The 26,702-nt window shown below is 41.7% G+C and overlaps 2 protein-coding genes across 4 annotated transcripts in view; one reads left to right on the top strand and one right to left on the bottom strand.

The window, feature by feature from the left end:
- CFAP97 (cilia and flagella associated protein 97) overlaps positions 1-16,461 on the top strand; it is a 52,062-nt gene extending 35,601 nt beyond the window's left edge. For all 3 annotated transcript variants that reach the window (XM_019025996.4, XM_055384897.2, XM_055384898.2), the window contains exons 4-6: positions 3,740-3,890; positions 4,995-9,243; positions 15,904-16,461. In XM_019025996.4, the coding sequence (XP_018881541.3) occupies positions 3,740-3,890; positions 4,995-5,125 (282 nt within the window). In that variant the 3' untranslated portion in view covers positions 5,126-9,243; positions 15,904-16,461. The remainder of the gene's footprint in view (positions 1-3,739; positions 3,891-4,994; positions 9,244-15,903) is intronic.
- A 4,247-nt stretch (positions 16,462-20,708) lies between these two features.
- Positions 20,709-24,778, bottom strand: SLC25A4 (solute carrier family 25 member 4). Its single transcript, XM_004040697.5, has 4 exons — positions 24,505-24,778; positions 22,737-23,223; positions 22,084-22,224; positions 20,709-21,166 (listed from the first exon to the last, which is right to left on the bottom strand). Exons 1-4 carry the CDS (start codon positions 24,613-24,615, stop codon positions 21,009-21,011), a joined length of 897 nt encoding a protein of 298 aa, XP_004040745.1. The 5' UTR covers positions 24,616-24,778; the 3' UTR covers positions 20,709-21,008.
- Positions 24,779-26,702: the final 1,924 nt, after the last annotated feature.

The raw sequence follows: 26,702 nt of genomic DNA, 5'->3' as shown, positions 1-26,702 counted from the left end.
GAGTAGCTGGAACTGCAGACGCCTGCCACCACACTGGGCTAATTTTTTTTTGTATTTTTAGTAGAGATGGGGTTTCACCATGTTGGCCAGGCTGGTCTCGAACTCCTGACCTCAAGTAATCTGCCTGCCTCAGCCTCGCAAAGTACTGGGATTATGGGGTGAGCCACCACGCCCAGCCTGAATAAGTTCTTGCTAGATACTAGGCACTATTTTAAGCACTTTAGATACATTCTATCACTGAATTACTAAAAACTGACTCTGAGGTTATTTCGTTATTAATATCCCTATCATGGAATTTGATCAAGGACACAATCAGTGGCAGAGCCAAGTGTTAAGCCCAAATCTTTCTGACCATATAGCTTACATTTATTATCACTGTATTACAATCGTTACAGCATTTTGAAATGTTTTGTTTGTTTGTTTGTTTGTTTGTTTGTTTGAGATAAGGTCTTGCTCTGTCACCCAGGCTGGAGTCTAGTGGTGTGATCATGACTCACTTGCAGCCTCGACCTCCTGGACTCAAGCCATTCTCCTCTGCCTCTTGGGTAGCTGGGACCACAGGCACACACAACCATGCCCGGCTAATTTTTGTATTTTTTGTAAGAGACGGGGTCTCGCCATGTTGCCTAGGGTGGTCTTGAACTCCTGGGCTCACACGATCCTCCTGCCTTGGCCTCCCAAAGTGCTGGGACTACAGATGTGAGCCACTGCACCCAGCCTGAACTGTTGTTTTTTAAGTTTTGCATAAGAGTTCTAAATTGATGACTAAATTAAAATGCATACACTTTTGATTTTGGGGCTTACACCAGGGGTGTCCATTCTTTTGGCTTCCCTCAGCCACACTGGAAGGAAAAAAATTGTCTGGGGCCATACATAAAATATGCTAACCATAGCTGATGAGCTAAAAAAAGAATCACCAAAAAAAAAAATCTCGTAATGTTTTAAGAAAGTTAATGAGTTTGCACTGGGCCGCATTCAAAGCTATCCTGAGCTGCATGCAGCCTGCAAGCCACAGGTTGGACAAGGTTGGTTTACACCTTAAAATTTAGGGTAATCAACACTTTGTATTTTGATATTATTTCTATAGGCAAGAGTTATTTCTCAAATCCTTTAACTTTTGTTTAGCTTGTTATATTCATGTAACACTCAGATGGACACATGGTGTTGTTCCATGTGATTTGGGTACATGAGCCAAATCATTTCTCTCTTATTTCCCTAAGTTTCTGCATGTAAACTTGATAATTGATGTATCAGACTCCAGAATGGGTTTACTTTTTGCATTATTGTTGATTTTGATCACATCTGTATGTTTTATATCTGATGAATAAGTATTGTAATTTTCTTAAAATTTGTAAAAGAAAAATACTCATCCAACCAAATAAATAAACTTAGGACACTAGGAGTTTAATAGACATTGAGACTTCTACCAGCAAAAAAGCAAAAATGAAAGATAACTGAAAATGCCAGGTCTTCTGTCTTGTCCTTTCCACCCTGCACAGCTCAGTGCGTAGTTAATAGGATAATCAGACAAAACAGCAAATGCACTCTGCTGGTAAAATACACTCTGCTGGTAAAATACACTGGAGATGTGGCCCCAGGAAGTTCCTGCACAGTTACAAACTGCAGGTAGAGAAGATATGATTTCAGGTTTGGACACCTACATCACACTGCTTCTCTGTCCACAATGCAAGAAAGAGGATACGATGGGAAGAACGTGGACTTTACAGTCAGGTGGCATCATGTTGAAATAAAAACTCAGCTCAGCAAAGGGAACCACTAATACTAGTTGGGTAATTTGAGTAGGTGACTCTTTTCTAGCTTTTGAAGGCTAAAAACTAGGAAGGGGCACTTCACGCAGAAGGAATAGCATGCAGGGAGGCAGTAAAGATGTTCTCAGTGGTTCTGTCCAGTTCTTCATGTGTTTTGCACCCCTGCTGTTTGCCTCCAAGCCTCCTTTTGTTTCTACAACAACCTCCTCCTCTCCCTTTTCTAAATGGCCCTTCCCCTGAATATCTTGGCTTATTCTTCCACCATCTGTTCCTTCTTTGGAATTGCTCAGGAACTCAGCATGGAAGGGCAGGGGGTGAAACTGATAAAACACCAAGTGGAAGAAAAGTTATGGGAGTCGGTGGTGATGTTTCACAACAGTGTGGGTGTACAAAATGCCACCGAACTGTATGCTTAGAAGTGGTTAAAATGTGGTTTCGTTTTACCACAGTAAAAGGAAGAAAGAAGAAAAGATTGTACAGAGAAAACTTGTCCTATGACTGAATTCATGAGTCTGATTTTTTAGTGTGAAACTTAGTGCAGGTCAGTACTCCCTTTGCAAATAAGATCAGCTTCCTTCAGAGAAAGTTTGAATGAGTAAAGAAAAGAATAAAACACAATCATGGATCAATTCCCCAAGCTGTTTGGTCTACCTCGGTATTTCTTTCTCAACAAAGCCTACGAAAAGCCAACAGGATAAACTCTTTCACCTTTTAAGAAATAATTATAAACAAAATTTAGAACATTCTACATGAGTCTCTGTCACTGAATTGTAAAAAAATTACCATGTTATTGGATACTGTGTTGCCTTGGCCAATTGGTATATATATCCTTTTTTAAAATTTATTAAAATATTATTAAAATGGAGATAGCGTTTCGCCATGTTGTCCAGGCTGGTCTGGAACTCCTGAACTCAAGCAGGTCATCCACCCGCCCCGGCCTCCCCAAAGTGCTGGGACTACAGGTGTGAACCACTGTGCCCAGGCTACATATCTTTTTAAAAACTTTATATTCTATACTAATTGGTTTTCAGACTTCTTAACAGCAAAAGCTTTTTTCTCCAAATTAAATGTTATGCAGAATCTTTAGAATATAAAACAGACAATACAGAAAGCATAGTTGGGCTAGTAGAAATTAGCAGTGGAAGACCCGAGGGCCCTCCCTGCTGGCCTTTCCCCAGTGGCCTGCAAGCCCTTGAGGCACTACTGCAAAGGAAACAGGGTGAAAGGCACTGCTCTGCAATGTACATGTGGAGAATCTATAGTAGCTTCCATATGTGTGTGCTCATTCCTAGGGTCTAACACTAGGTTCTTAGCATTATAACTCCTATTACATCATGTCTATGAGAAAATCAGGTTTAATGTATTTTATTTCAACTTACAGCACCTTTCCTAAGACTAACCTGGCACAAAAGAATTAGGCCTCTAGCAAGCTTGTCTAACCTACCTTATTTTGTTGTTTGTTGTTGTTGTTCTGTTTTAGGCTTTTAGCAGCCTGAAGCCATGGTTTTTAGTTTCTGTCTCTAGTGATACGCAGAAAAGAGAGATGAGGAAGGGGCTTTACTGGCCCAACCAGAAACAGAAACTAAGAACCCGTGACTGTATTCTCTCCATTGGACACCTCTGGATGAATTGTTATATCACAGTGGTTTGGTTAGCTGTGGGATAGGCAAAAACCCTTGGATTTTTATGAAATTATATTATTTGAAATGTTTTCACATGGTATGTCGAGAATGATTTAAGATCTTTTGGCGGGATGTGGTGGGCCTCACCTGTAATACCAGCTACTTGAGAGGCTGAGATGGGAGGATCCTTTAAGCCCAGGAGTTCCAGGCCAGCCTGAGTGACAGAGTAAGATCTTGTCTCTTAAAAAAAGAAAGAAAGAAAGTGAATGTCAGGCTCTAGAATGTATTGCCTTGTTAAAAATGATTGCTGTTTAACCTTGCCTTTCAAATTAATTGTCTTTATTGAAGGCTTTATTGAAAAGGCTTGAGGCCGTGAAACCAACAGTTGGTATGAAACGCTCAGAACAACTGATGGACTATCATCGCAATATGGGCTATCTCAACTCATCACCATTGTCAAGACGGGCCAGATCCACTCTTGGCCAATATAGCCCATTAAGTAAGCATTTTCAAAATTGTTTTATACTTATTTGTATCTTGTATCCTTTTTTTAAAAAAACGTAACATGTTATTATGATAGAGTTTTAAATGCCAACTCTGGAATGCGTTCTGTTATTTCCCACTGTCATGTTTTGTTTTATTTGTATTAGTTCACTTAATTTCAGGTTTCATTTACAGCATATAATGACAGGAAGGAAACCAGGAGATAAAACAATCAAAAATATCAGTAGGTTCTTAGGTAATTGAGGAAGGACTGTTAATTTCAAAGTTTATTGAAGGAAGAAATACATAGGTGTGCTGTTTAAAAGCTGCTAAAACATTCTCCTTAGGTAGTTAAGAATCATTGCTAATAGCCTCCAGCCCTTATATGTGCTTTTTCTTACTTACTGGATAACTAAAACAAAAATTAGCAAGCTGATCACACAACAAGCCTTACCGCTTTACAGTAAGCAGTAAGGCTTGTTGTGTGATCAGTTACAGACCTAGCCAGCTGTGTGCCCCAGAGAGTACAGGAATGGAGTGACCATTTAGTGCTGGAGTGTGCAATATCTAGAAAGGCCAGTGTCCTTTACAGAAGTCTCTGCTGTACTTCATGTATGCATTCTAAACCATATAATAAATGGAAGGGAATACCAAACCGCCCGATGCCACAACTTCCCAGCGCCCGCCCTCATGAGTCTTCAACTCTCATGACTAGTAGTTCCATTTATTCCTTCTCCAAACCTTGCTTCCGTGGTATAGTGACTAAGAAAGGGTCTTATTTTAGTAACTCATACTTAGCATTGTCCCTAAATGTAGTCAGTTATTTGTTGATTAGATATATAAATGGTTATACAAAGTCATTTTTTTCACATGAATTATTTGAGAAGCTTTTAAAAATGTTCGTTTTCCACGCCAATCCAGTGAATCAAAATCCCCTGGTGTAGCATCTGGATATGTTTGTTATTATATTTTTTAACTTCCACAGGGAATTCTGAAGTGCATTCCTAGTCGAGAATCATAGCATTAGACTATTAGACACACATAGAATGTGGAAGAAAAACTAGCCTGGACTTCAAGTGAGGAGAAGTTTCTCAGATATTTCTTCTTTGTATATTTTCAGGAGGAGCTTCCAGGACATCCAGTGCTACGAGTGGTCTCAGTTGTAGGAGTGAGCGATCAGCCGTTGACCCCTCCAGTGGCCACCCTCGAAGAAGACCTAAACCCCCTAATGTCCGTACAGCTTGGTTATAAAACACTTTTTTACTTTAAACATTGTTCACACAACTTTTCTTGAAGTGCTCGTGCATATTCCTATAATTCTCTGTGTAAACATCTAGAATACTGTTTTAGCAATTGAAGGTGTACAACAGTGAGTTGTAATGTATTGTTATTCAGTGCAAAATTATTGTCAAAAAACGATTTAATGTAAAAAGTGTTTCCTGAGGATGTATTTATATGAGATGTATGTGTTCTTAATAGAGAAATAGCGGTATGCATGTGTATCTTCTAATTATAGAAATTGATTCAGTTGTCATGCTGTCAAAATAGTAGTGATAGTATCATTGCATGTCGTACCCAAGATGGTCACTATATAGTTTTCAATTTGTGTTATTTTCATTTCTTTGTAAGTGTTATACCATGAGTTCAGCTCCTAAATTTGGCTGGCTTTGTTTTTCATTTGCTTTAGAACTTATGTGGCATGACATAGCTCGATTGTATGAGATTTAACACTTATTATGAAACAAATCTTGAAATTTGTTTTCACTGGTAGAGCTGATCTAGATTTGATGAGCAGGTTGAGAGACGCTGCTATTGGAGCAATTCTTGTAATTAACCAGAGGTATCTAGTTATTGTATAAGTGCACTGAGTTAGATCTTAAAAGTTTGATCAATCATTCCAAACCATTTCAAATATGAATATTAGAAAGTTCAACTTAGAAGCTTCCCTTTTGTGTTTTCATGCATTCAGGTAAAGTCCTATTTATGACTCTTAGAAATGAGGTAGGTTTTAGAGCTAGTCTTCTAACTCGTGAATAGTTTAAGGACCACATCAGTTGCAAACCAAGTATTTGTTGAATCAGTAAAATGGCACTATCAGCATGAAGAGCCGAGAAGCAGATCCTGAGGTGTGTCGGACAGTGTTTTAGGTAATTCAGTATTTATTATGTTATTAGAGAAGACTTAGCGTAAGAAAGAAATGCTTTAGAAATTCCAGCAAGTATTTATAAGGCCTGAAAAAACTAAAATTTGAACAAAAAGGGAAATAAATCACACATTTGTTGAGGCTGCTGCTTTAAATATTAGCTAATTTTCTTGTTTTGGTTTACTTTGATTTATTTGATTGAACGCTGGAAGTATTATTTTTACCAGTCCCACATTTAAAGACCTAGTAATCTTGATGGAATTGGTAATGGCAGATAGGGTTTAATGTTGTTGACTTTTCAAATTAGAATTTTTTTTCTATCAAACTTAGGCTTTTATATAACAAAGTATGTTATCTGATTGTTACTACCATTTTTCACTACTAGCCTTTTCAGTATGCCCTTAAAATGTATTGGAAAGGTTCCATGTTAAATGACAAATATCTTTTTTCAGTATGAATTTTTGATCTGTAGCCACAATAAGATTTTCGTTTTTCAGTGCTCAGGCTCTGTAGCATGTATGCTGAATGCTTTTTTCCTTAGCACCTTTAACAGTAAGGTGTTACTGCATTTTACAAAACATCAATTCAACATGTCTTGGATTTAGTTTGTATTCATAGATTTTGTTAAGGATCAGGCCTGTGAACATGGGCGCAGTGAGGTTAAATAATTCACGTGGCCACAACCTGGCTTTGAGGTTCTGCTTTTGGGGGCCATAATTTTCATTCAATGTTATTCGATGCTGTGTTCTGGTGAACAAGTTACTATACTTGCTGTGTATATAAGCTTGAGCTATACTAAACCAAGGCTTTATTTTCTTTTGTTTTTTAACTTACTGTACTTTTACTGTTTATATAACCTATATTTCAAGAGAGAGAAGATAATGCTGAATTTTAAATTTAGCATTTGAACATCTGTCCAATAGTGAATTAACCAGTTTTTTTAAAATTGATTTTTAAGTTGTTCCAGAAAAAATATATATATGTTTTATATATATAGTCTTTTTATATATATAAAAAATCTTTTTTATAAATTTTATTTTAAAAATCTTTAAAAAAAGATTTTTTTATATATATAAAGATTATATATTTATATATAGTCTTTTCTGTTCGTAATGGCATTAGTCTCTGAGTACATTTTATATTATCTTTGCTGCCACATGTCAGGATACAACACAATAGTTTTATAAATAAAAACCGTACTTTGATTTTAGGTACTAACTTAATGCTTTAGTTTTTACTACTTTGAAAGGGGAGGTTCATCTAAGTATTACTGATAACAGGGATCCAACTTAAAGTAAAAGTTGGAAAGGGCAACAGTCTTTTAAGCGGAACTTCAATTCTGTTGTCATGGTTACTTATATATAATGAATATAAATAGACAAATAGGAGTTGGAAAATGTGGTATATTCTAAGTCAAGATGCTATGAAGTTGTTATAGTTTAAGGGACATTCTTAAGAAGGAATTAGTTAAGTATATTACTCTTCTCGTTTTCAAGGACATGAAAAAGTAAAGGATGGCCCGGCACTATTTTATTTTATTTTTTTTTTGACTTGTACTGAATATATGTACTTTGAAGATTTACATCTATAACTAGAAAGTATGCTAATCCGAGATCTGGTTATTAGGCCAGATTCTTGTTCAGTTATTTTTTAAACTAATGTTGCCTCCTTTTTAGTAAGATTCTACGAAAGTTTTTTAACCATTAAAGTTATTTCTTAAGGGGTAGCTCTTATACTTCCTCTACTCTCTTTTTCAGTTTCCATAAAAAGCTGTTTTCTTAGCTATTACTCCAAATAAAGTTCTTTGGTTTGCTTAAAAATGTAGTGTAATGCAGTTGTTTTCTCCCCGCTAACCCGAGTGTCCACAGTAGATATCGAGACAGCTTTAGGAAGGTGACGGTCATGGGTAAGTGACGGCTGTGCCTGTCATCTTCAGATTCTTCAAATACTGCAAACTATGAAACATGTTAAGACCAATATAAACCCAAAGATGTGAGTTGATTATACTTTAATAATTACATTCATAAAAAGTTTACTATCTTCAATGCCAAAAAAGTCTTAACCTATAAATGATTATATACAATCTTAGAAAATGTGCTTAACAGTTATAGCTTCTTTATTTCTATGAGGAAAGATTAGTAAGAAACTTAAAATTAACATCCTTTTAAGATTTTCTGTTCCATTTTAATGTATTTTAGGCATTTAGAACTAGCCTGGCATAATGAAGAAAGAAATAAAAGAATTAAAGATAACTGAGTTTTGATCCTATGTTTATCTCTAAAATGGGCTGTCTTGTTCCAATTTTCAAAATTAGAATAATTTTTACGTGCCTTACAAGACCAAGAATTAGTAGGAATAAAGTTGGAAGGATGATGTCAGTTATTTCTGTCTTTGAAAGTATTTACATGGAAAAGAGTTTGCTTAAAATTATATTCTTCATCAGAATTTCTTTAAACTACATCATCTAATTGCTTCTATAAAATTGTTATGGTACTACAATACAGTGGACACTCTTACAGCTTAAAGAAATGGGCTTTTTGTTGATGTTGTTGTTGTTTGTATTTTTGAGATGGAGTCTGGCTCTGTCACCCAGGCTGGAGTGCAGTGGCATGATCTTGGCTCACTGCAACCTCCGCTTCCCAGGTTCAAGCGATTCTCCTGCCTCAGCCTCCTGAGTAGCTGGGACTTCAGGCACACGCCATCATGCCCAGCTAATTTTTTGTATTTCTAGTAGCGATGGGGTTTCGCCATGTTGGCCAGGCTGGTCTCGAACTCCTGACCTCAAGTGATCCGCCTGCCTCAGCCTCCCAGGTTTACAGGTTTACAGGATTACAGGTGTGAGCCACCGCGCCCGGCCAGGAAATATTTTTTAAAAGGAGTCATGTACGTCATGTACATTGATGTACATGAAATGTACGTCAACATTTCATATGTATTCTATATAATAAACACACTAAAGCTTGCTGCAAAACATCAGTTTAGGAATTTTTTATGAGGGTTTAATAAAACTAGCGCCATTGGAATAAATTCCCGAGTAGCCCCTGCAGTAGCGTATCTGAGCTCTCAACAGCAAAGGGCAAGAATGCTAGAGCAAATAGGATTGTGTTATGGCAGAAAATTTTATTTGATTTTTCAGTTCTGGTGATGGAATTTTAATTCATTTTAATTCATTTACAGATATCTCTGGAGCCACCATAATAGACTCTTAAGATTCTGGTAAATCCAGGTAAGTTGCACTATTTGCCCTAGATGACATTTGTGAGGTTTAACTGTTTTACAAAATAAAACTTAGGAGGTAACATCATTATTTTACTATAATGAGACAGGGTTTTTTCACATGGCTCTAATCCACAATTATAAGATAGTAAAAGAATTTGAGGCCGGGGACGGTGGCTCACTCCTGTAATCCCAGCACTTTGGGAGGCCGAGGCGGGCAGATCACGAGGTCAGCAGTTCGAGACCAGCCTGGCCAATATGGTAAAACCCTGTCTCTACTAAAAATATAGAAATTAGCCACACATGGTGGTGCGTGCCTGTAGTCCCAGCTACTCGGGAGGCTGAGGCAGCAGAATTGCTTGAACCTGGGAGGCTGAGGCAGCAGAATTGCTTGAACCCAGGAGGCAGAGGTTGTAGTGAGCTGAGATCACACCACTGCACTCCAGCTTGGGTGACAGAGCGAGACTCCGTCTCAAAAAAAAAAGAATTTGAAGAGTCACCAAAAAATGATTAAAAACTATGGTGCTAAATTCTTACAGGATATATATTACAATGAGAGTCTTCACCAAAAAACCACACATCACATTTATTTCATACATTTTGGAATTATAGCTAGTCTCCAAAGTTTGGAGGGTGCTTTGTTCTTGATTTGATTTTGAGAATCTGTTTTATGAAGAACATATGCAGCATTAAGCAAATATATCTGCTTCCCACATAGTTACCTATACAAACTAGAAAAATCTAATTCTACCATTAACTACGGTCTTCGCTTTTAACACTTGAGTGTAGTTTTGCCTGTTTTTGAGTTTCATATAAATGGGATTATGTTCTCGTGTATGACTTTTTAGCTCAACATCTTTATGTTTGTGAGATTCTTTGATATTGTTGCATGTAGCTAGAATTGGTTCGTGTTGATTTTTATGTAGTATTCTGGTACTTGACTATACCATGATTTATTTTATCTATTATGTGGTTGATGGATATTGTGGGTGGTTTCCAGGTTTTGACTATTACAAATAATGCTAATGTGAGGATTTTTGTAACTGTGCCTTGGTTGATCTGTGTGTACTTTTTAGCTGGGCGTGCACCTAGCAGTGGAGTTGCTGGGTCAGAGGTGTGCTTATGTTTAACAGATAATGCCAGAGTTGTCCACAGTGAGTGTAACAGCTCATTCTTCCACGAAAGTGTGTAAGTTTCTGTTGCTCTAGAGACTCATTAATATTTATTATTGTCAGTCTTTTTTTCTTTTTCTTTTTCTTTTTTTTTTTTTTTGAGCCTGGGTCTTGCTCTGTCACCCAGGCTGAAGTGCAGTGGCACGATCATGGCTCACTGCAGCCTTGACCTCCCTGGCTCAAGCGATCCTCCCATGTCAGCCTCCCAAGTAGCTGGGACAACAGGCATGCGCCACCATGTCCAGCTAATTATTGTATTTTTTTGTAGAGATGGGGTTTCACCGTGTTGCCCAGGCTGGTCTCGAACGCCGGGGCTCAACCAATCCTCCTTCCGAGGCCTCCCAAAGTACTTGGGATCCCAAAGGGATTCCATATGTGAGCCACTGCAACTGGACTTTCAGTCATTTTTTTAAAGTTTTAACTATTCAAGTGGATATTTAATATATCTCATTGTGATTTTAATTTTATTATTTTGAGTAATAATTAGAACACTTTTTTAAAAATTTTCAACTTTTATTTTAGATATAGAGGGTACATATGCAGGTTTGTTACATGGGTATATTGTACCCAGGCAACGAGCATAGTACCAACAGGTAGTTTTTCAGCCACGTCCCATTCCTTCCGTTCCCTATCTAGTAGTCCATAGTGTCTGTTCCCATGTTCGTGTCCATGCATGCTCAGTGTTTAGCTTCTACTTATAAATGAGAATATGCAGTATTTTATTTTCCGTCTCTGTGTTAATTTGCTTAGGATTATGGCCTCCAACTCCATCCATGTTGCTGCAAAGGACATGATTTCATGCTTTTTATGGCTGTGTCATATTTCTTGGTGCACATGTACCACATTTTCTTTATCCAGTCCACCACTGAAGGGCACCTAGGTTGATTCCATGTCTTTGCTATTGTGAATAGCATGGAGATGAACATACAATTGCATCTGTCTTTTTGGAATAAGGCTCTATTTTCCGTTGGGTATATACCCAGTAATGGGATTGCTGGGTCAAATGGTAGCTCTGTCTTAAGTTTTTTGAGGAATCTCCAAACTGCTTTCCGCAGTGGCTGAACTAATTTACATTCCCGTCAACAGGTATAAGCATTCCCTTTTCTCCACAGCCTCTTCAGCATCTGTTGTTTCTTGACTTTTTATAATAGCCATTCTGACTGCTGTGAGATAGTATCTCATTGTGGTTTTGATTTGCATTTCTCTAATAGTGACAGTGAACATTTTTTCATGTTTCTTGGCCACTTATGTGTCTTTTGAGAAGTGTCTGTTCATCTCCTTTGCCCATTTTTTTTTTTAAGACGGAGTGTTGCTCTGTGGCCCAGTGCTCTGGACTGGAGTGCCGTGACGCGATCTCAGCTCACTGCAAGCTCCGCCTCTCGGGTTCAAGCGATTCACCTGCCTCGGCCTCCCAAGTAGCTGGGAATACAGGTCTGCACCACCATGCCCAGCTAATTTTTGTATTTTTATTAGAGATGGGGTTTCACCATGTTGGCCAGGCTGGTCTCAAACTCCTGACCTCAAGTGATCTGCCTGCCTTGGCCTCCCAAAGTGCTGGGATTACAGGTATGAGCCACTGTGTCTGACCATTTTGCCTTTTTTTTTTTTTTTGAGACAGAGTTTTGCTCTGTTGCCCAGTCTGGAGTGCAATGGTGTGATCTCGGCTCACTGCAGCCTCCACTTCTGGGTTCAAGCGATTCTCCTGCCTCAGCCTCCTGAGTAGCTGGGACTACAGGCGTGTGCCACCACTCTCAGCTAATTTTTATATTTTTAGTAGAGGTGGGGTTTCACCGTGTTGGCCAGGATGGTCTTGATCTCCTGGCCTCGTGATCTGCCCGCCTCGGCCTCCCAAAGTGCTGGTAGTACAGGCTTGAGCCACCACTCCCAGCTGATTTTGCCTATTTTTTAATAGGATTATTTTTTGCTTGTTAATTTAAGTTCCTTATAGATTCTGGATATTAGTCCTTTGTCAGAAGCATAGTTTGTGAATATTTTCTCCCATTCTGTGAGTTTACTCTGTTGATAGTTGCTTGTGCTGTGCAGAAGCTCTTTAGTATAGTAAGGTCACACATGTCAATTTTTGTTTCGTTGCGGTTGCTTTTGAGGACTTAGCCAAAAATTCATTGCCAAAGCCAATGTTTAGAGGGGTATTTGCTAGATTTTTCTCTAGGATTTTTTTTTTCCCCCTTGAGACAGGGTCTGGCTCTGTCACCTAGGCTAGAGTGCAGTGGCTCACTGCAACCTCTGCCTCCCTGGTTCAAGCGATTCTCCTGCCTCAGCCTCCTGAGTAGGGAGCCACCACACCCAGCTGATTTTTATATTTTCAGTAGAGTTTCACCATGTTGGCCAGGCTGGTCTTGAATTCCTGACCTCAAGTGATCCACCCGCCTCAGCCTTCCAAAGTGCTGGGATTACAGGTGTGAGCCACTGCGCCTGGCCTCTTCTGGGATTTTTATAGTTTGAGGTCATACATTTAAATATCGAATCCATCTTGAGTTAATTTTTGTACATGGTGAAAGGTATGGGTCTGGTTTCAATCTTCTGCATATGGCCATCCAGTCATCCCAGCACCATTTACTTAATAGGGAATCCTTTTCCCACTGCTTGTTGGTGATGGCCTTGTCGAAGATGAGATGGTTGTAGGTGTGAAGCTTTATTTCTGAGTTTTCTCTTCTGTTCCATTCTATTCTACTCTGTTTTTGTACCAGTACCATACTATTTTGGCTACTATAGCCAGTGTGATGCCTCCAGCTTTGTTCTTTTTACTTAGAATTGCTTTGGCTATTAATATTCGCTCTTTTTTGGTCCCATATGAATTTTAGAATGGTTTCTTTTTCTAATTCCATGAAGAATGATGTTGGTAGTTTGATAGAAATAGTGTTGGGTCTGTAAATTCCTTTGGGCAGCATGGCCATTTTAACATCTTTCAATCCATGAGCATGGAACATTTTTCATTTAATTTTGTCATGTCTGATTTCCTTCAGCAGTGTTTCATAGTTCTCCTTCTAGAGATCTTTTACCTCTTTGGTTAGCTGTATTCCTAAGTATTTCATTTTCTTTGTGGCTATAATAAATGGGATTGTGTTCTTGATTTGCCTGTCAGCCTGGATGTTACTGGTGTATAGAAATGTTACTGATTTTTATATTTGTACGTTGATTTTGTATCTTGAAATCTTATTAAAATTGTTCATCAGTTCTAGTAGCCTTTTGGCAAAGTCATTAGGGTTTTCTAGGTATAGAGTCATATTGTCAGTAAAGAGAGATAGTTTGGCCAGGCACGGTGGCTCATGCCTGTAATCCCAGCACTTTGGGAGGCTGAGGCAGGCAGATACCGAGTTCAGGAGATCAAGACCATCCTGGCTAACACAGTGAAACCCTGTCTCTACTAAAAATACAAAAAATTAGCCGGGCATGGTGGCACGCGCCTGTAGTCCCAGCTACTTGGGAGGCTGAGGCAGGAGAATCAGTTGAACCTGGGAGGCAGAGGTTTCAGTGAACCAAGATAGCGCTACTGCACTCCAGCAGCCTGGGCAACAGAGCAAGACTACGTCTAAAAAATAAAATAAAAATAAAAATAAAATAGAGATAGTTTGATTTTCCTGTTGGATGCCTTTTATTGCTCTGGCCAGGACTTCTAATATTCTGTTGAATAGGAGTGGTGAGGGCAGGCATCCTTGTCTTCTTTCAGTTCTCAAGGGGAATGCTTCCAGCTTTTGCTTGTTCAGTATGATGTCAGCTGTGGGTTCATCACTGAGGGCTCTTATTATTTTGATGTATGTTCCTTCCATGCCTAGTCTATTGAGGGTTTTTTTAATCATGGATGTTGGATTTTACCAAAAGCTTCTCCTGTGTCTATTGAGATGATCATGTGGTTTTTCCTTTTAATTCTGTTTATGTGGTAAATCACATTTATTGATTTACATATGTTGAACCAGCCTTGCATCCTAGGAATAAAGCCTGCTTGATCCTGGTGAATTAACTTTTTGACGTGCTATTGGATTCAGTTTGCTAGTATTTTGTTGAGAATGTTTGCATCTGTGCTTATCAGGGATATTGGCCTGAAGATTCCTTTTTCGGTTGTATCTCTGCCAGATTTTGGTATCAGGCTGATGCTGGCTTCATAGAATGAGTTGGGGAGGATCCCTTCCTCCTTGATTTTTTTTTTTGGAATAGTTTCAGCAGGATTAGTACTAGTTCTTTTTTGTATGTCTGGTAGAATTTGGCTGTGAATCCATCTTTTGCAGGGCTGTTTTTGAATTTTTATTTTTGGTAACGGATTCTATTTCAGAGCTTGATATTGGTCTATTTAAGGTTTCAGCCTCTTCCTGATTCAATCTTGGGAGATTGTGTGTTTCCAAGAATTTATCCATTTCCTCTAGATTTTAAATTTTGTGTGCATAGTTGCTCATAGTATTCTCTGAGGATCTTTTGTATTTCCATGGGATGAGTTGTAACAACATCTTTGTCATTTCTGATTATACTTATTTGGATCTTTCTTCTTTGTTAATCTAGCTAGCAGTCTATTAATCTTGTTTATTTTTTTCAAAGAACTCTTGGTTTCACTGATCTTTTGTATGGGTTTTGTTTTGTTTTTTGAGACAGGGTCTCACTCTGTCCCCCAGGCTGGAGTGCAATGGCGCGATCTCGTCTCACTGCAACTTCTGCCTCCCAGGCTCAAGCAATCCTCCCTCCTCAGCCTCCCAAGTAGCTGGGACTACAGGTGCACGCCACCATGCCAGGATGGTTTTTGTATTTTAGTAGAGATGGGTTTTTGCCATGTTGGCCAGGCTAGTCTCAAACTTCTGGCCTCAAGTGATCTGCCAGTGTTGGCCTCCGAAAGTGCTGGGATTACAGGTGGGAGCCACTGTACCCGGCTTTTGTATGGATTTTTGTCTCAATTTCATTCTCTAATTTTAGTTATTATTTTCTTCTGCTAGCTTTGGGATTGTCTTCTTTTTTTCCCCCTAGATCCTTTAGATGCAAAGTTAGATTGTTAATTTGAGATCTAACTTCTTGATGAAGGCATTTAGCACTATAAACTTTCCTCTTTTTTTTTTTTGAGACAAGTGTTTTGGATTTTCGATATTTTCAGATTTTGGAATATGTGCATATACGTAATGAGATGCCTTGGGGATGGGACCCAAGTCTAAACATGGAATTAATTTATGTTTCATATACTCAGTATACACATAGCCTGAAGGTAATTAATACAGTATTTTTAATAATTGCGTGCATGAAATAAAGTTTTGACTGTGACCCATCACGAGGTCAAGTGTGGAATTTTCTACCTGTGGCACTCTGTCAGTGCTCACAAAGTTTTGGATTTTAGACCATTTTGGTTTTCAGATTTTTGGATTAGGGATCAAGAATGGAAATTGTTTTTCCCAAGTGCTGCCTCTTGACTTCAGTTGCAATGAACGTATTGTTATTTTTCCCTCAAACACGAAGGCATAAAACCTTGGCATTCTCACTGATTAACACTTTTTTTTTTGCTTTAGATGGAGTCTTGCTCTGTCGCCAGGCCGGAGTGCAGTGCTGCGATCTCAGCTCACTGCAACCTCCACCTCCCAGGTTCAAGCGATTCTCTTGCCTCAGCCTCCTGAGTTGCTGGGACTGCAGGCGCCCGCCACCATGCCCAGCTAGTTTTTGTATTTTTAGTAGAGATGGGGTTTCACCATGTTGGCCAGGATGGTCTCGATCTCCTGACCTTGTGATCCACCCGCCTCCTGACCTTGTGATCCGCCCTCCTCGGCCTCCCAAAGTGCTGGGATTACAGGTGTGAGCCATCGCACCCGGCCTGATTAACATTTTTCTTCCATGTCTGTATCATGTCCTGTCTGTTCTTCAAAACACATTACTTATTTTCACTGCCATCATTCTAATCCATGCCTTCATCACATCACATTTGCATTACTAAAATAAGCTTTTAGCTAGAAAAAGCTGATGAAACACTGACTTAAGATTATATGTTATGTGGTTTGTTACTTAAGTCACGTCTCACATATTTTTAGTCTGTTTTACTTTCCTAATAAAAGAAAGCCCCTGAGAGCAAGGACCATATGAAGCTTTTGCATTGGTTATGGCATTCAGGCTGACGGGAAGCCATACATGGGTGTCACTCAATATATGTGATTCATCAGTGACTGCAAAAATGGCAAAACTAAACTCATCTAATCTTTAAAGGGCTATGAAAATTAAAATGACTATGTAGAACACACAAAAATTACACACAAGATGTTTTATGTGAGACATGTTATAGGTATTTTGTTGTTGTTGTTGTTTAGGGATAGATCTCACCCTGTAACCCAGGCTGGAAATCAGTGGTACGATCATAGCTCACTGCAGCCTCCCTCCTCAGCCTCCTGAGTAGCTAAGACCACAGGCGTGTATCACCACACCCACCTAATTTTTTATTTTTTGTAGAGACAAGGTCTCCTTATGTTGCCCAGGCTGCTCTTTCTATAATGTTTATGACTTCAAAAATGGTAAGACAGCTGATTCCCATTATTCACGGAGGTTATATACTACAAAGTTGAGGCAAACACTGAAACATTTTGCCAAGCGGAAATACAAGGTTAGGTTCCCATGAGCCGCTGGTCACAAAAATCATACATAACCTTTTATGTGTTTATACTTAAAGACACCTTATTTAATATAGATTGCTGATCGTTAACACTGAGCTCATGGCCCAGGCCTGAAGATAGCTGATCCGACACATGTGTTTTCCACAAGGCATGTCTTAGCCCTCTTGTGCTGAGGAACAGCACTCTGCTTGGGGGCCATGTTAATTGGCAATGATTGTGCCTTGGATAAACTGCATTGGCCACTGCACAAAGCTTGAGGGCCTTTTTAAACAGCAGAATTTCTGTAGCACGAAGTAAACATGTGAACAGGATGCTTGTTTACAGGATGAGGCCGAAATGAAAAGGCAGGGTAAGTGTCACCTTGTTCCACTGCAGCTAGGGATGTGTGTCAGGCAACTTGAGTTTGTCATCATTCTGTGTGTCCAAGGACCTTAAAGTGGTTACAAATAAAGTTTGGCAGTGAAGCCAGTTTATAGATATGTAATCTGTGAATGAGATCAACTGTACTTTATTGTGGATTGATAAAATCTCTGATATTCAGGAGGAGCAGAAAAGCAAATAATTTATGACACGGTAGACTTTGTTAAATTTTATTTAAGGGCTTGAAATTTGCATTTAAGGCAGCCGTAAGTTTTTATTCATTGCATTATACGACTCCAACAAGCCTGTCCAGCCACTCCCACGGTGCTTTGCACGTTCAAGATTTCACCCGAACTGATGAAACCCTTTCCCAAATATTTTGTAGGTTCCCTGTGCTTTTTAGATGCACTTTCCCTTCTCGCTCATTCTTACATTCAACAGAAACTTGCTAAACACCTTCTCTGTCCTGGGCACTGTACCAGGTGTGGAAGATAAGCTCTCCTTGCGGCGCTTGATTCTCTTGCAGCCTTGCACCTTGGGGGTGTTTAGTAAATGCCGCCTCAACACAAAGGATGCCACATATTTTACAGAATAAAATGGAACGGGAGCAGTCGCCCAGTTCATTGAGATTTCAACACAAATACTTGAGACAAGTTTTCGTTGTTTTTAGTGTCCAATTATTACCATTATGGACTCACTCATCTTGCATCATCCTCCATAATTTTTCTCATACATTTAAAATACAAAATAAGGTCTTAAAAAGATGTAAAATGCCAACAGGTGAGGCTTTAGGGGAGAAAATACCTAAAGATGATTGGGGTGGGGGTGGTGGTGGTGAAGGAGGGCTGCGCCCAGGAGAGAGCTGTGTGGGAAATGGGGCTGATGAGAAATGCCTGGGGCAGGTACCCAAGAGCCGGACGCTCAATTCCAAGTTGTCACTTTGATGTAAACCAGACCTTCCAGCATGAGGCAGCTTTGCACAACGATGGTATGGCGTGCGGGTAGGTTAGTGAGGGAAGTACTGCCTGTTCTCCCGCCAGATCCCAGCACTCTGTCAGAGGCTGAGGGTTCTAGGAATTCATGGTGAGTTAAGTAGCTGCGGTGAGGAACTAGCTCAGCAGGGCCTGGAGCAATGTGCATTAGAGGTAACCTTAGCAGGAAGCGGAAGGGCTGACATCTGGGTCACATGCAGAATGTAGATAATGTGCACTATGTAATAAATGTCCATGCCTCTTCCCTCCCCATTCCATGCCAGGGTTAAAGACGGAACACAATTACACTCCTTGGTTGGGTTGGGAGGATGCAGTATTCATTCATTGTGTCACGTCTTCCTCCTCCTAAACTTGGGCCCTGCTTTGAGATACGCTCCATCAAAGCACTTGCCTACTACTAGCCTGCCCTGCTTTTATTCTCTATCAGCAATAGAGTTTGGATCACTTAGAACGAAAAGCAACAGGAGGACAATGGACCCAGGAGGCCTCTTAACTGCACATGTGCTGCCTGGCCTCGAGGAGACAGGATGGAGAGGTACCTTCTTTTTAGCCCTTTATTGGCCCTTTAGACTTTATTGGCCTAGATATCTACCACGTGAGGTCAGATGTGATCCTGGATTTTATAAAACTCAGACCCTGGTAACTGTGGTAAAAGCAACACAGCCAATTTTTAGCTGGGGAGGCAGGAGTGAGTTGGTGGAAGGGCTTGGTAAGCAAGGTAAAGAACAGGAGGTACAGAGACCAACCCCCACCACCCAACCACCTGTCAGAAAACACAGAGAAGACATTTGCCTGCCTTTCAAGCTTTGCCAAGGATACAGGGACTTGCTTCCTCCAGATTAGTCACAATCCAGGAGACTATAGCAACTGCTTGGTCTTTTCCTGGTCCAAAAGTGTGAACTTTCCAACCTGATATTCTAAGTATTTTCCTCTGGCTCACAAATCTCGGAGGAGCAAATCCAAAACTGACTTCCTGTAGGTCTTGATAAATTGTTGCGGAAGTACTGGAGGATGCTTTCTATACCCTTGCTTCTAAATCTGGTTAGTTTCTTTCAAAGTCTCCATCTCCTACCACTCCCTCCCCCCATTTCATTTCCCTTCTATTCCTTCTCAAGCAAGATGTATTGTCGTAAACAAATTATCTAACAATGGAATTTCACCTTTTCTCCCCAACTGAAGCATCTTTCAGGGCAGGTTCCTATCTATTTTCCCTTCCACGGGGCCTAAGAGGTATTAAATACTAGCTTGATAAATGATGCTATGGACTGAACGTTTGTGTCCCTTCAAAATTCATCTGTTGAAATCTTAACCCCCAAAGTGGTGGTGTTTGGAGGAGGGGCATTTGGGAGGTAATTGGGTCATGAGGGTAGGGCCCTCATGAATGGGATTAGTGAGCTTATAAAAGGGACTACAGAGAGCTCTGTCGCTCTCTTTCTGCCATGTAAGGATACAAGAAGTCCCAACCAGGGACTAGAACTGGGTTCTAGTTTACAACCCAGAAGAGGGCCCTCATCAGAACCTGACCACAGTGTCACCTTGATCTTGGACCTCCAGCCTACAGAACTGAGAAATAAGTTTCTGTTGCTTATAAGCCATCAGTCTACAGTACCTTGTTATAGTGGCTTCAACTAAGACAACTGATTTTCTTTTTTTTTTTTTTTTGAGACAGGGTCTTGCCCTGTCGCTTAGGATGGATGTGGTAGCATGCCATCTCAGCTCACTGCAACCTCTGCCTCTCGGGTTCAGGTGATTCTGATGCCTCAGCCTCCTGAGTAGTTGGGATTACAGGTGTGCGCCACCACACCCAGCTAATTTTTTGTATTTTTATTAGAGATGGGGTTTCGCTCGGTTGGCCAGGCTGGTCTCAAACTCCTGGCCTGAAGTGATACGCCCACCTCTACCTCCCAAAGTGCTGGGGTGACAGGTGTGAGCCACTGCACCTGGCCTTGATTTTCAGTGAATACTCTCTACTTATCATAAAATTCTAGGTGTCACAGTTATCTAAAGGGATGAAAACAGAGCACTTCCTAATCATGGAAAATTCTCCAGATTGTGATTTAAAACTTCTAGCAGAATCTTAGAATTTCTAAAGACTGCAGGAAAGTGCCTAAGACAAAGCAGGATTATGAAAGCCATTATCACTTTCTAGCCTACAGTAACACTGGATAAGATAGAATATGACCTGCCTAAGTTTGAAAACCGGAACTTTAAGCATTGTACGTTCTCATATAATACATACTCAATATACTATCTGGCATTTAGAAGCTTGGCCACTGACTGATACATGAATCATGCTAGAAAATATGCATTTTTGATCGTTTAAAAATGCATTTTACAGTTAATAAGAGTTCAATAAAATAGAAAGCGTGCATTAAGTGGTCTTTATTGATGTTTCACATTCAGTTATTATCAATTCTTCAGTTAATTGTACAAGTATGATAAATTATTTTCTATTTGCTGTGGGAATTTAAATGTAAAATAAATACAAAATACATGTGTGGTTTAATGAACACTCAATGAAGCATCTCTTCTGAGGTATTCCTTTCAGTCTGGTTTTATCCCAGATCTTTTTACTTCCCCTAGGAATAGTCTATTAAACCACACAATGGATCTGTGCACTTGTAGATCAAGTTCACTGTAAATCTGTGAACTTGTGTTTTAATTACATTAGACATATTTTTTGATCTCATCATACAACACCAATACAAAAGCACCGCCCATGCCTCTCAGCACATTGGACCAGGCACCTTTGAAGAAGGCCTTGGCTCCTTCGTCTTTTGCAATCTTCCTCCAGCAGTCAACTGTCCCCGTGTACATAATATCGGCTGTGGAAACAAATGCTGGTGAGGGCTCCGTAATGCTGGAGGAAAGAGACTTTTCCCCTGAAACATTATCTGTACACAATGTTACCAGTTTTATAAAATCAGGGTCATCTGGGCATGGAGTCCCAGCTCCATGCAACATCCCACTGGACATCTCCTTCCTTGCTTCACTGGCAGGCTGGGTCTCCTGTCATTCCTACTCCATTAGTTCAAGGTCAGTGAAGAACTGGGGCAATTAACCAAGTAATTCATGGACTGCCCAACTGCGAAACAAGAAGGGCGCAGTGGAGCAGGAGTATTATGCTACACGGTTACCTTTTTTTATGGAGGACCGAACTGAGGCCCAGCCTCAGATGATCCTGCACGAGGTTATGCAGTCTAAATAAAAGGCTGTAACTATTCGTTGAAACATACGAAACTGCTAACATTGGACTGTTTTTGACTTTTAAAGTGGCAATTTCATATGGTTCAACCTATAGAAGCCAAAACTTTCTCTGGCACAACAGATTGCTTCAGGCCATCTCTACCCAGCTAAACACCCCATCCCACTAACCCCTGTAACTAGGAGGGAAGCAAGAGTTCTTTGTAAGAAGTAGCTAACTACTTCTTTTCCCTAGCTTTTGCACCCAGGCTCTAAGGGAAGAGGGCCGAGGGTCTCTATAATGCTGGATACCTAGTTAAATTCACATCTAAATGTCTTACTATTCATGTTCTTATCATCTCTCTAATAAAATGGAAAATACTTTTCCCTAATAGGATAGTTGAGAACGTTAGGGGGAATTAATACCATCTTTCTTCCCTAAGTCCTTATCAAATAATCTTGAAAATTAATTTCCAGTAAGGAAGACTGAAAGGAGCCCTGTAAAATGTTCTCCTCGGGCAAAAACAAACAAGTTTAGATGAGTAGAGCACAAGCTTACCCCCCTTCCGGCCGGACTGCATCATCATTCTACGACGAACAGTGTCAAAGGGGTAGGACACCAGCCCTGCGACTGCCGTCACGCTCTGGGCAATCATCCAGCTCACAAAAATGTGCACGTTCTTGGGGTCAGGCAGCATCCCTGTGGACAGAGCCCAGAAGCCAAACGGCTATGAACTGACTGTTCTCAGCAGAAAGCAGGTGGAGGGAGAGAGGCCACTGCACCTCCAGCTCCATGCTCTGACCTTGCGGGGAACCTGCCCCTGTGCAGGTGCTTCACATATGACCAGGCAGACAGCAAAGGTGGCTGCTGCCCTCTCCGGACCCCGGAGGGCCAGTGCTCAGCTTGTATGCAGGGCATTGGAAGTGGCTTCAAGTTAAACTCAGTAACTGCTATGGCTGTGTCTAGAGGGAGACAGGCTCCCCCCCCCGCCTCCTCTCTGAATAACTAAAGGCCAGAGTTTATTTCAGTAGAGGACACAAGGAATGCTTTAGCTATTAATTTATGCACACCACCTCCTCATTCAGAAGCCTCAGTTATCCCAGAGACTAGAAAAAACAAGATCAATGTATATCAGGTCCTTTGTGAGTTACAGATCCCATAGGATCCTCTTTCCACACCACCCTCCTTCTCCCCTGATGCCCCTCTCTCACCCTTGGCAGTATCATAGACTCCGAAGTAGGCAGCTCTATAGATAATGATGCCTTGGACAGAGACGTTGAAACCCTGGTAGAGCCCCCTCAGGCCATCAGACTTGAAGATCTTGATGATACAGTCGCCCAGACCATGGAACTCACGCTGGGCGGCGCCCTTGCCCACGTCAGCAGCCAACCTGGTCCTAGCAAAGTCCAGCGGGTAGACAAAGCAAAGGGAGGTGGCCCCAGCGGCCCCACCGGACGCCAGGTTACCAGCAAAGTAGCGCCAGAACTGCTTATGCCGATCCACACCCCCTAAGAAGAGCTGCTTGTACTTGTCCTTGAAGGCGAAGTTGAGAGCTTGGGTGGGGAAGTAACGGATCACGTTGGCCAGGTTACCCCTCCAGAAGGAGAGGAAGCCCTGCTCCTTAGGGATTCTCACCACACAATCAATGATCCCTTTGTACTGCTTCTCAGCACTGATCTGTTTGCTGGCATGCTGGACCTGGTGGAGGGGAGGGTGGGTGACAGAGGACACGCAGGGCAGAGAGAAGGGAAGAGGACAGGAGAAAAAAGGTTTGCACTTCCTAGATTTTTTTTTTGAAGAAAAAAAGGATGAGGAAATCAAACGGATACTGAGGACGTGTAAATGGATACTGTTATCCATGTTAGTTACTGGATAACAAGCCAAAATAATCCAGTGTTGCTTCAATTATTAGGGTATTTGAGGGAAAAGGTGTTGCCCCAAATAAACTGAAAAGGTGATTGAATTATATAAAGCTATAGCCATTTATTTATTTCACTTTCCCTAGGTTTGAGAACTGTATGAGGGGCTTACTGGGGGACAGAAATGAGTAACACTCCCTGCTTCAAAGGGCTTTGGATTTAATAGACATGATGGCCAAAAAATGACAATTTCTCAGTGTCACTCTGATCACCCTGGAGATGACGATCTCTACTAGATGCTCTAATAGAGGAAGGAGAATAAATCCACTAAACATTAGGGCTCCAAAGTTTTCAAGCAGATAATCCAAGTAATCAATTATTGAGGGTTTGCTGCCATTGTGAGCAATTTGTGGGGTTTTGTTGTTAGTAATTTTGACTCCCAAATTGGGCTCTTCCTCATTGAGGGGCCCTGACCTTTTGGACAGGTGGAGGAAAACACGAGAGGATGATAAACCATTCAGCGACCAGGTAGGGGAGGAAAAGATTTGGAGACAGGATGATCTAAGTTTATTCCGAAAATTGTTTCTTAATATTTCAAAACCTCAGCTTCATCTGTAAAATGGAGAAGAATAACTCTCTCACAGGGGTTACATAAAGATGAAGGCGTCAGCCTACATACAGCATTGTGCATGAGATACAATAAGGGAATTCTTGGGTGATGATTATTTTGATGTTTTTATTGTAAAGGTGCGTGAGCATAAGACGGTGCCAAAAATACTGGCAATCACTAGGTGCCTCCGGGCCTGAGTGCACGCCCGTGCTGTCACGGGCGCAGGATCTGGCACACGTAAACCGGCTCCGGGTGGTTTTCCATATATAGACACCCGAACGCCGGGCGCCACCCGACACCAGGAATCTGCGACTGACGCTGGACCTGTCTCTACGCAGAGGGCACCTTCTTCCCCCGCGGGCGGGCGGGCGGGCGCCCGGGCCTTGTGGCCTAGCGCAGATTTTCCGCGGCGCCCCGCGCCCTGCAGCTCGCGCCGCATCGCGCGCCCCGCCCGGCCCGCCGCGCCCGCGACCGCGCCCGCGCCCGCCTCTTGCACCGCGCGGTCCTCACCTGCAGCAGCAGTTTGACCCTCTCGATGGGGGCGACCGCGGTCTTGGAGACGGCAGCGGCGACGCCCCCGGCCAGGAAGTCCTTTAGGAAGCTCCAAGCGTGATCACCCATGGTGACAGCTCGACGCTCTCAGCCCGCAGGCAGCCCGCTCGTACTCTCGCCCACGCCCGGCCTGGCACCGCCGCGCAGTCCCCGACCCTGCGCGACGCTAGGGGGCCGCCGCCTGGCCCGCAGCTCCCCCTTATATCCCCGCCGGGCTCTCGCGAGAGGAGGCGGGTCGCGGCCGGCGCTCGCGCCGCGCATTGGCTGGGCAGATGCGGGGCGCCCCCTCCTCCCAGCTGCAGAGGGCATCGGGGGCGAAGGCGCTTCCGGGAGCGAGGCTGGGCCGGGGGCTGTTCCTGGAACTTGGGACGTTTAAAGGGCACATTCATGTTATCTGTCCCGCCGAGCCCAGGGAACACCGTGTCACCGCGGCATGTGGGCTGCGTATTTATAGCACAGGCAGCCTTAGGCCGGGGCGAAGCCGGGGCAGACACCGGGCCGCTGCCGCCGGTGGAGAGTTCTTGACCCTCCGGCCTGCACGGGCCGCGCTCAGGCCCAGGGATTTCGAGCTGTTTCCTCCTTCTTGCATCTAAAGGCGCCCCCCACCAGAGCTCACTGCCTGGATATGGGCCTCTTTAGAGCTGTGCGCTCCCGAGAATAAATGGCAATCCTCTCAAATAAATACTAAGGTCACCTGATGCTGTGATTGCCTCATAGAATCTGACAACCTGCTGCCTCTCATTTCTTTTCATTCAATCGTTCGTTCAGTCATTCATTCTGCTATTACATATTGATGTGTCTGGCACTCAGTGCCCACAGGAAAGACCTGGTGCAGGGGGCCACTAGGTGAATTCATACTTGTTTTTTGCAAAACTCTGTGACTCTAAAACATAGGACACTTCTTTTGTAAGCCCCTAAAGGGTTTAATGTACCACTCTGCTCTCAGCGGAATTTCAGCACATATTAGGGCAGAATGTTCTGTCAGCCGGTGCCTTCTTGAGGGTCAGTGCTGTCAGCCTTCCAGAGAAGATCCAGTCCTTGGCTGTATTTGCCTCTTTTTAATGACAGCTGGGGTTGAGGAAATGCTATTTAATCCCAGGAAATTAATTGCAATTAATTTCTTAAAATATATAAATCTGAGCTTTAATTTTCCTTAGCTTGTTTTTTAGGCAGTTCATGTAACCATACAGGTTTTCAAATACAACTGTTCCTTCCTCTAGAATGACTGCAATTAGTTTTCAACTTTAAACTCTTTACTCAATTATCTTCCCATGTTTGCTAATTTTCATTTGTACCTTTAACAAAGTTTATTCATTGTTTTTATAAGCTTTTTTTTTTTTTAATATTTGCTGACATCATGTTAGAGGTTTATGGAGCTGCAGCTGCGTGTCACCCTGGGCCTGGAGACTTTGGTATAGCAGAAGTCACAAAGGTTCCAGGGCCACAGAGGGCATGCGTTTATCTAAGAGTGGGGCAGGCTAGAGTTCCGAAATCCAGGTAAGCAGAATGAAAGCTAGAAACTAGTGGAAAGTTGCCAGAGGTCAGAGCAGACAGAAGTCAAGAACTCGGAAGAGACAAACAGATAAACCATGTATGTGTTCATTCAGCAGACTCTTGCTGAGCATGTACTGTGTACCAAGAACTAAGTGTAGCCCTGTGGATTGAATATAAGTAGACATGGACCATCTCCAAAGACCTTACAGTTCAGTGTATTCGTCACTTGCTCCACTTTATCAAAACTTCACTTACTGATTTCCATGGATCAGCATAATCCACACAGTAAACCTTTTTAATTATAATAGCGTACTGTATCCCATCCTGTAATATAGAGCACTTGCTTTTATACCTCCATTTTCCTTTTAATTGTGCATTAGAATTGTGTCTTATTTTTATGATGAAAAATAGGCCGGGTGTGGTGGCTCATACCTGTAATCCCAGCATTTTGGGAGGCTGAGGCTGGCAGATTACCTAGGTCAGGAGTTCCAGACCAGCCTGGTCAACATGGCAAAACCCCATCTCTACTAAAAATACAAAAATTAGCCTGGCGTGATGGCTCGTGCCTGGAATCCCAGCAGCTCAGGAGGCTGAGGCACGAGAGCCCCAAGAGGCAGAGCTCATGGTGATCTGAGATCACTCCACTGCACTTCAGCCTGGGC

Source organism: Gorilla gorilla, chromosome 3, assembly GCF_029281585.2.
Source record: "Gorilla gorilla gorilla isolate KB3781 chromosome 3, NHGRI_mGorGor1-v2.1_pri, whole genome shotgun sequence".
NCBI classification, from domain to species: domain Eukaryota; kingdom Metazoa; phylum Chordata; class Mammalia; order Primates; family Hominidae; genus Gorilla; species Gorilla gorilla.
The sequence above is the reverse complement of the archived record's forward strand: the minus strand, read 5'-3'. Positions and strand labels throughout refer to the sequence as shown.

Bases quoted from the DNA above. Each gene is read 5' to 3' on its own strand.
- SLC25A4 (XM_004040697.5), bottom strand. From the start codon at position 24,615: ATGGGTGATCACGCTTGGAGCTTCCTAAAGGACTTCCTGGCCGGGGGC. The intron at 22,225-22,736 runs GTGAGAGAGGGG...CTCTGTCCACAG, and splicing joins AGTCTATGATACTGCCAAGG to GGATGCTGCCTGACCCCAAG. The intron at 21,167-22,083 runs GTAAGCTTGTGC...TTGTTTCCACAG, and splicing joins GCAGTCCGGCCGGAAGGGGG to CCGATATTATGTACACGGGG.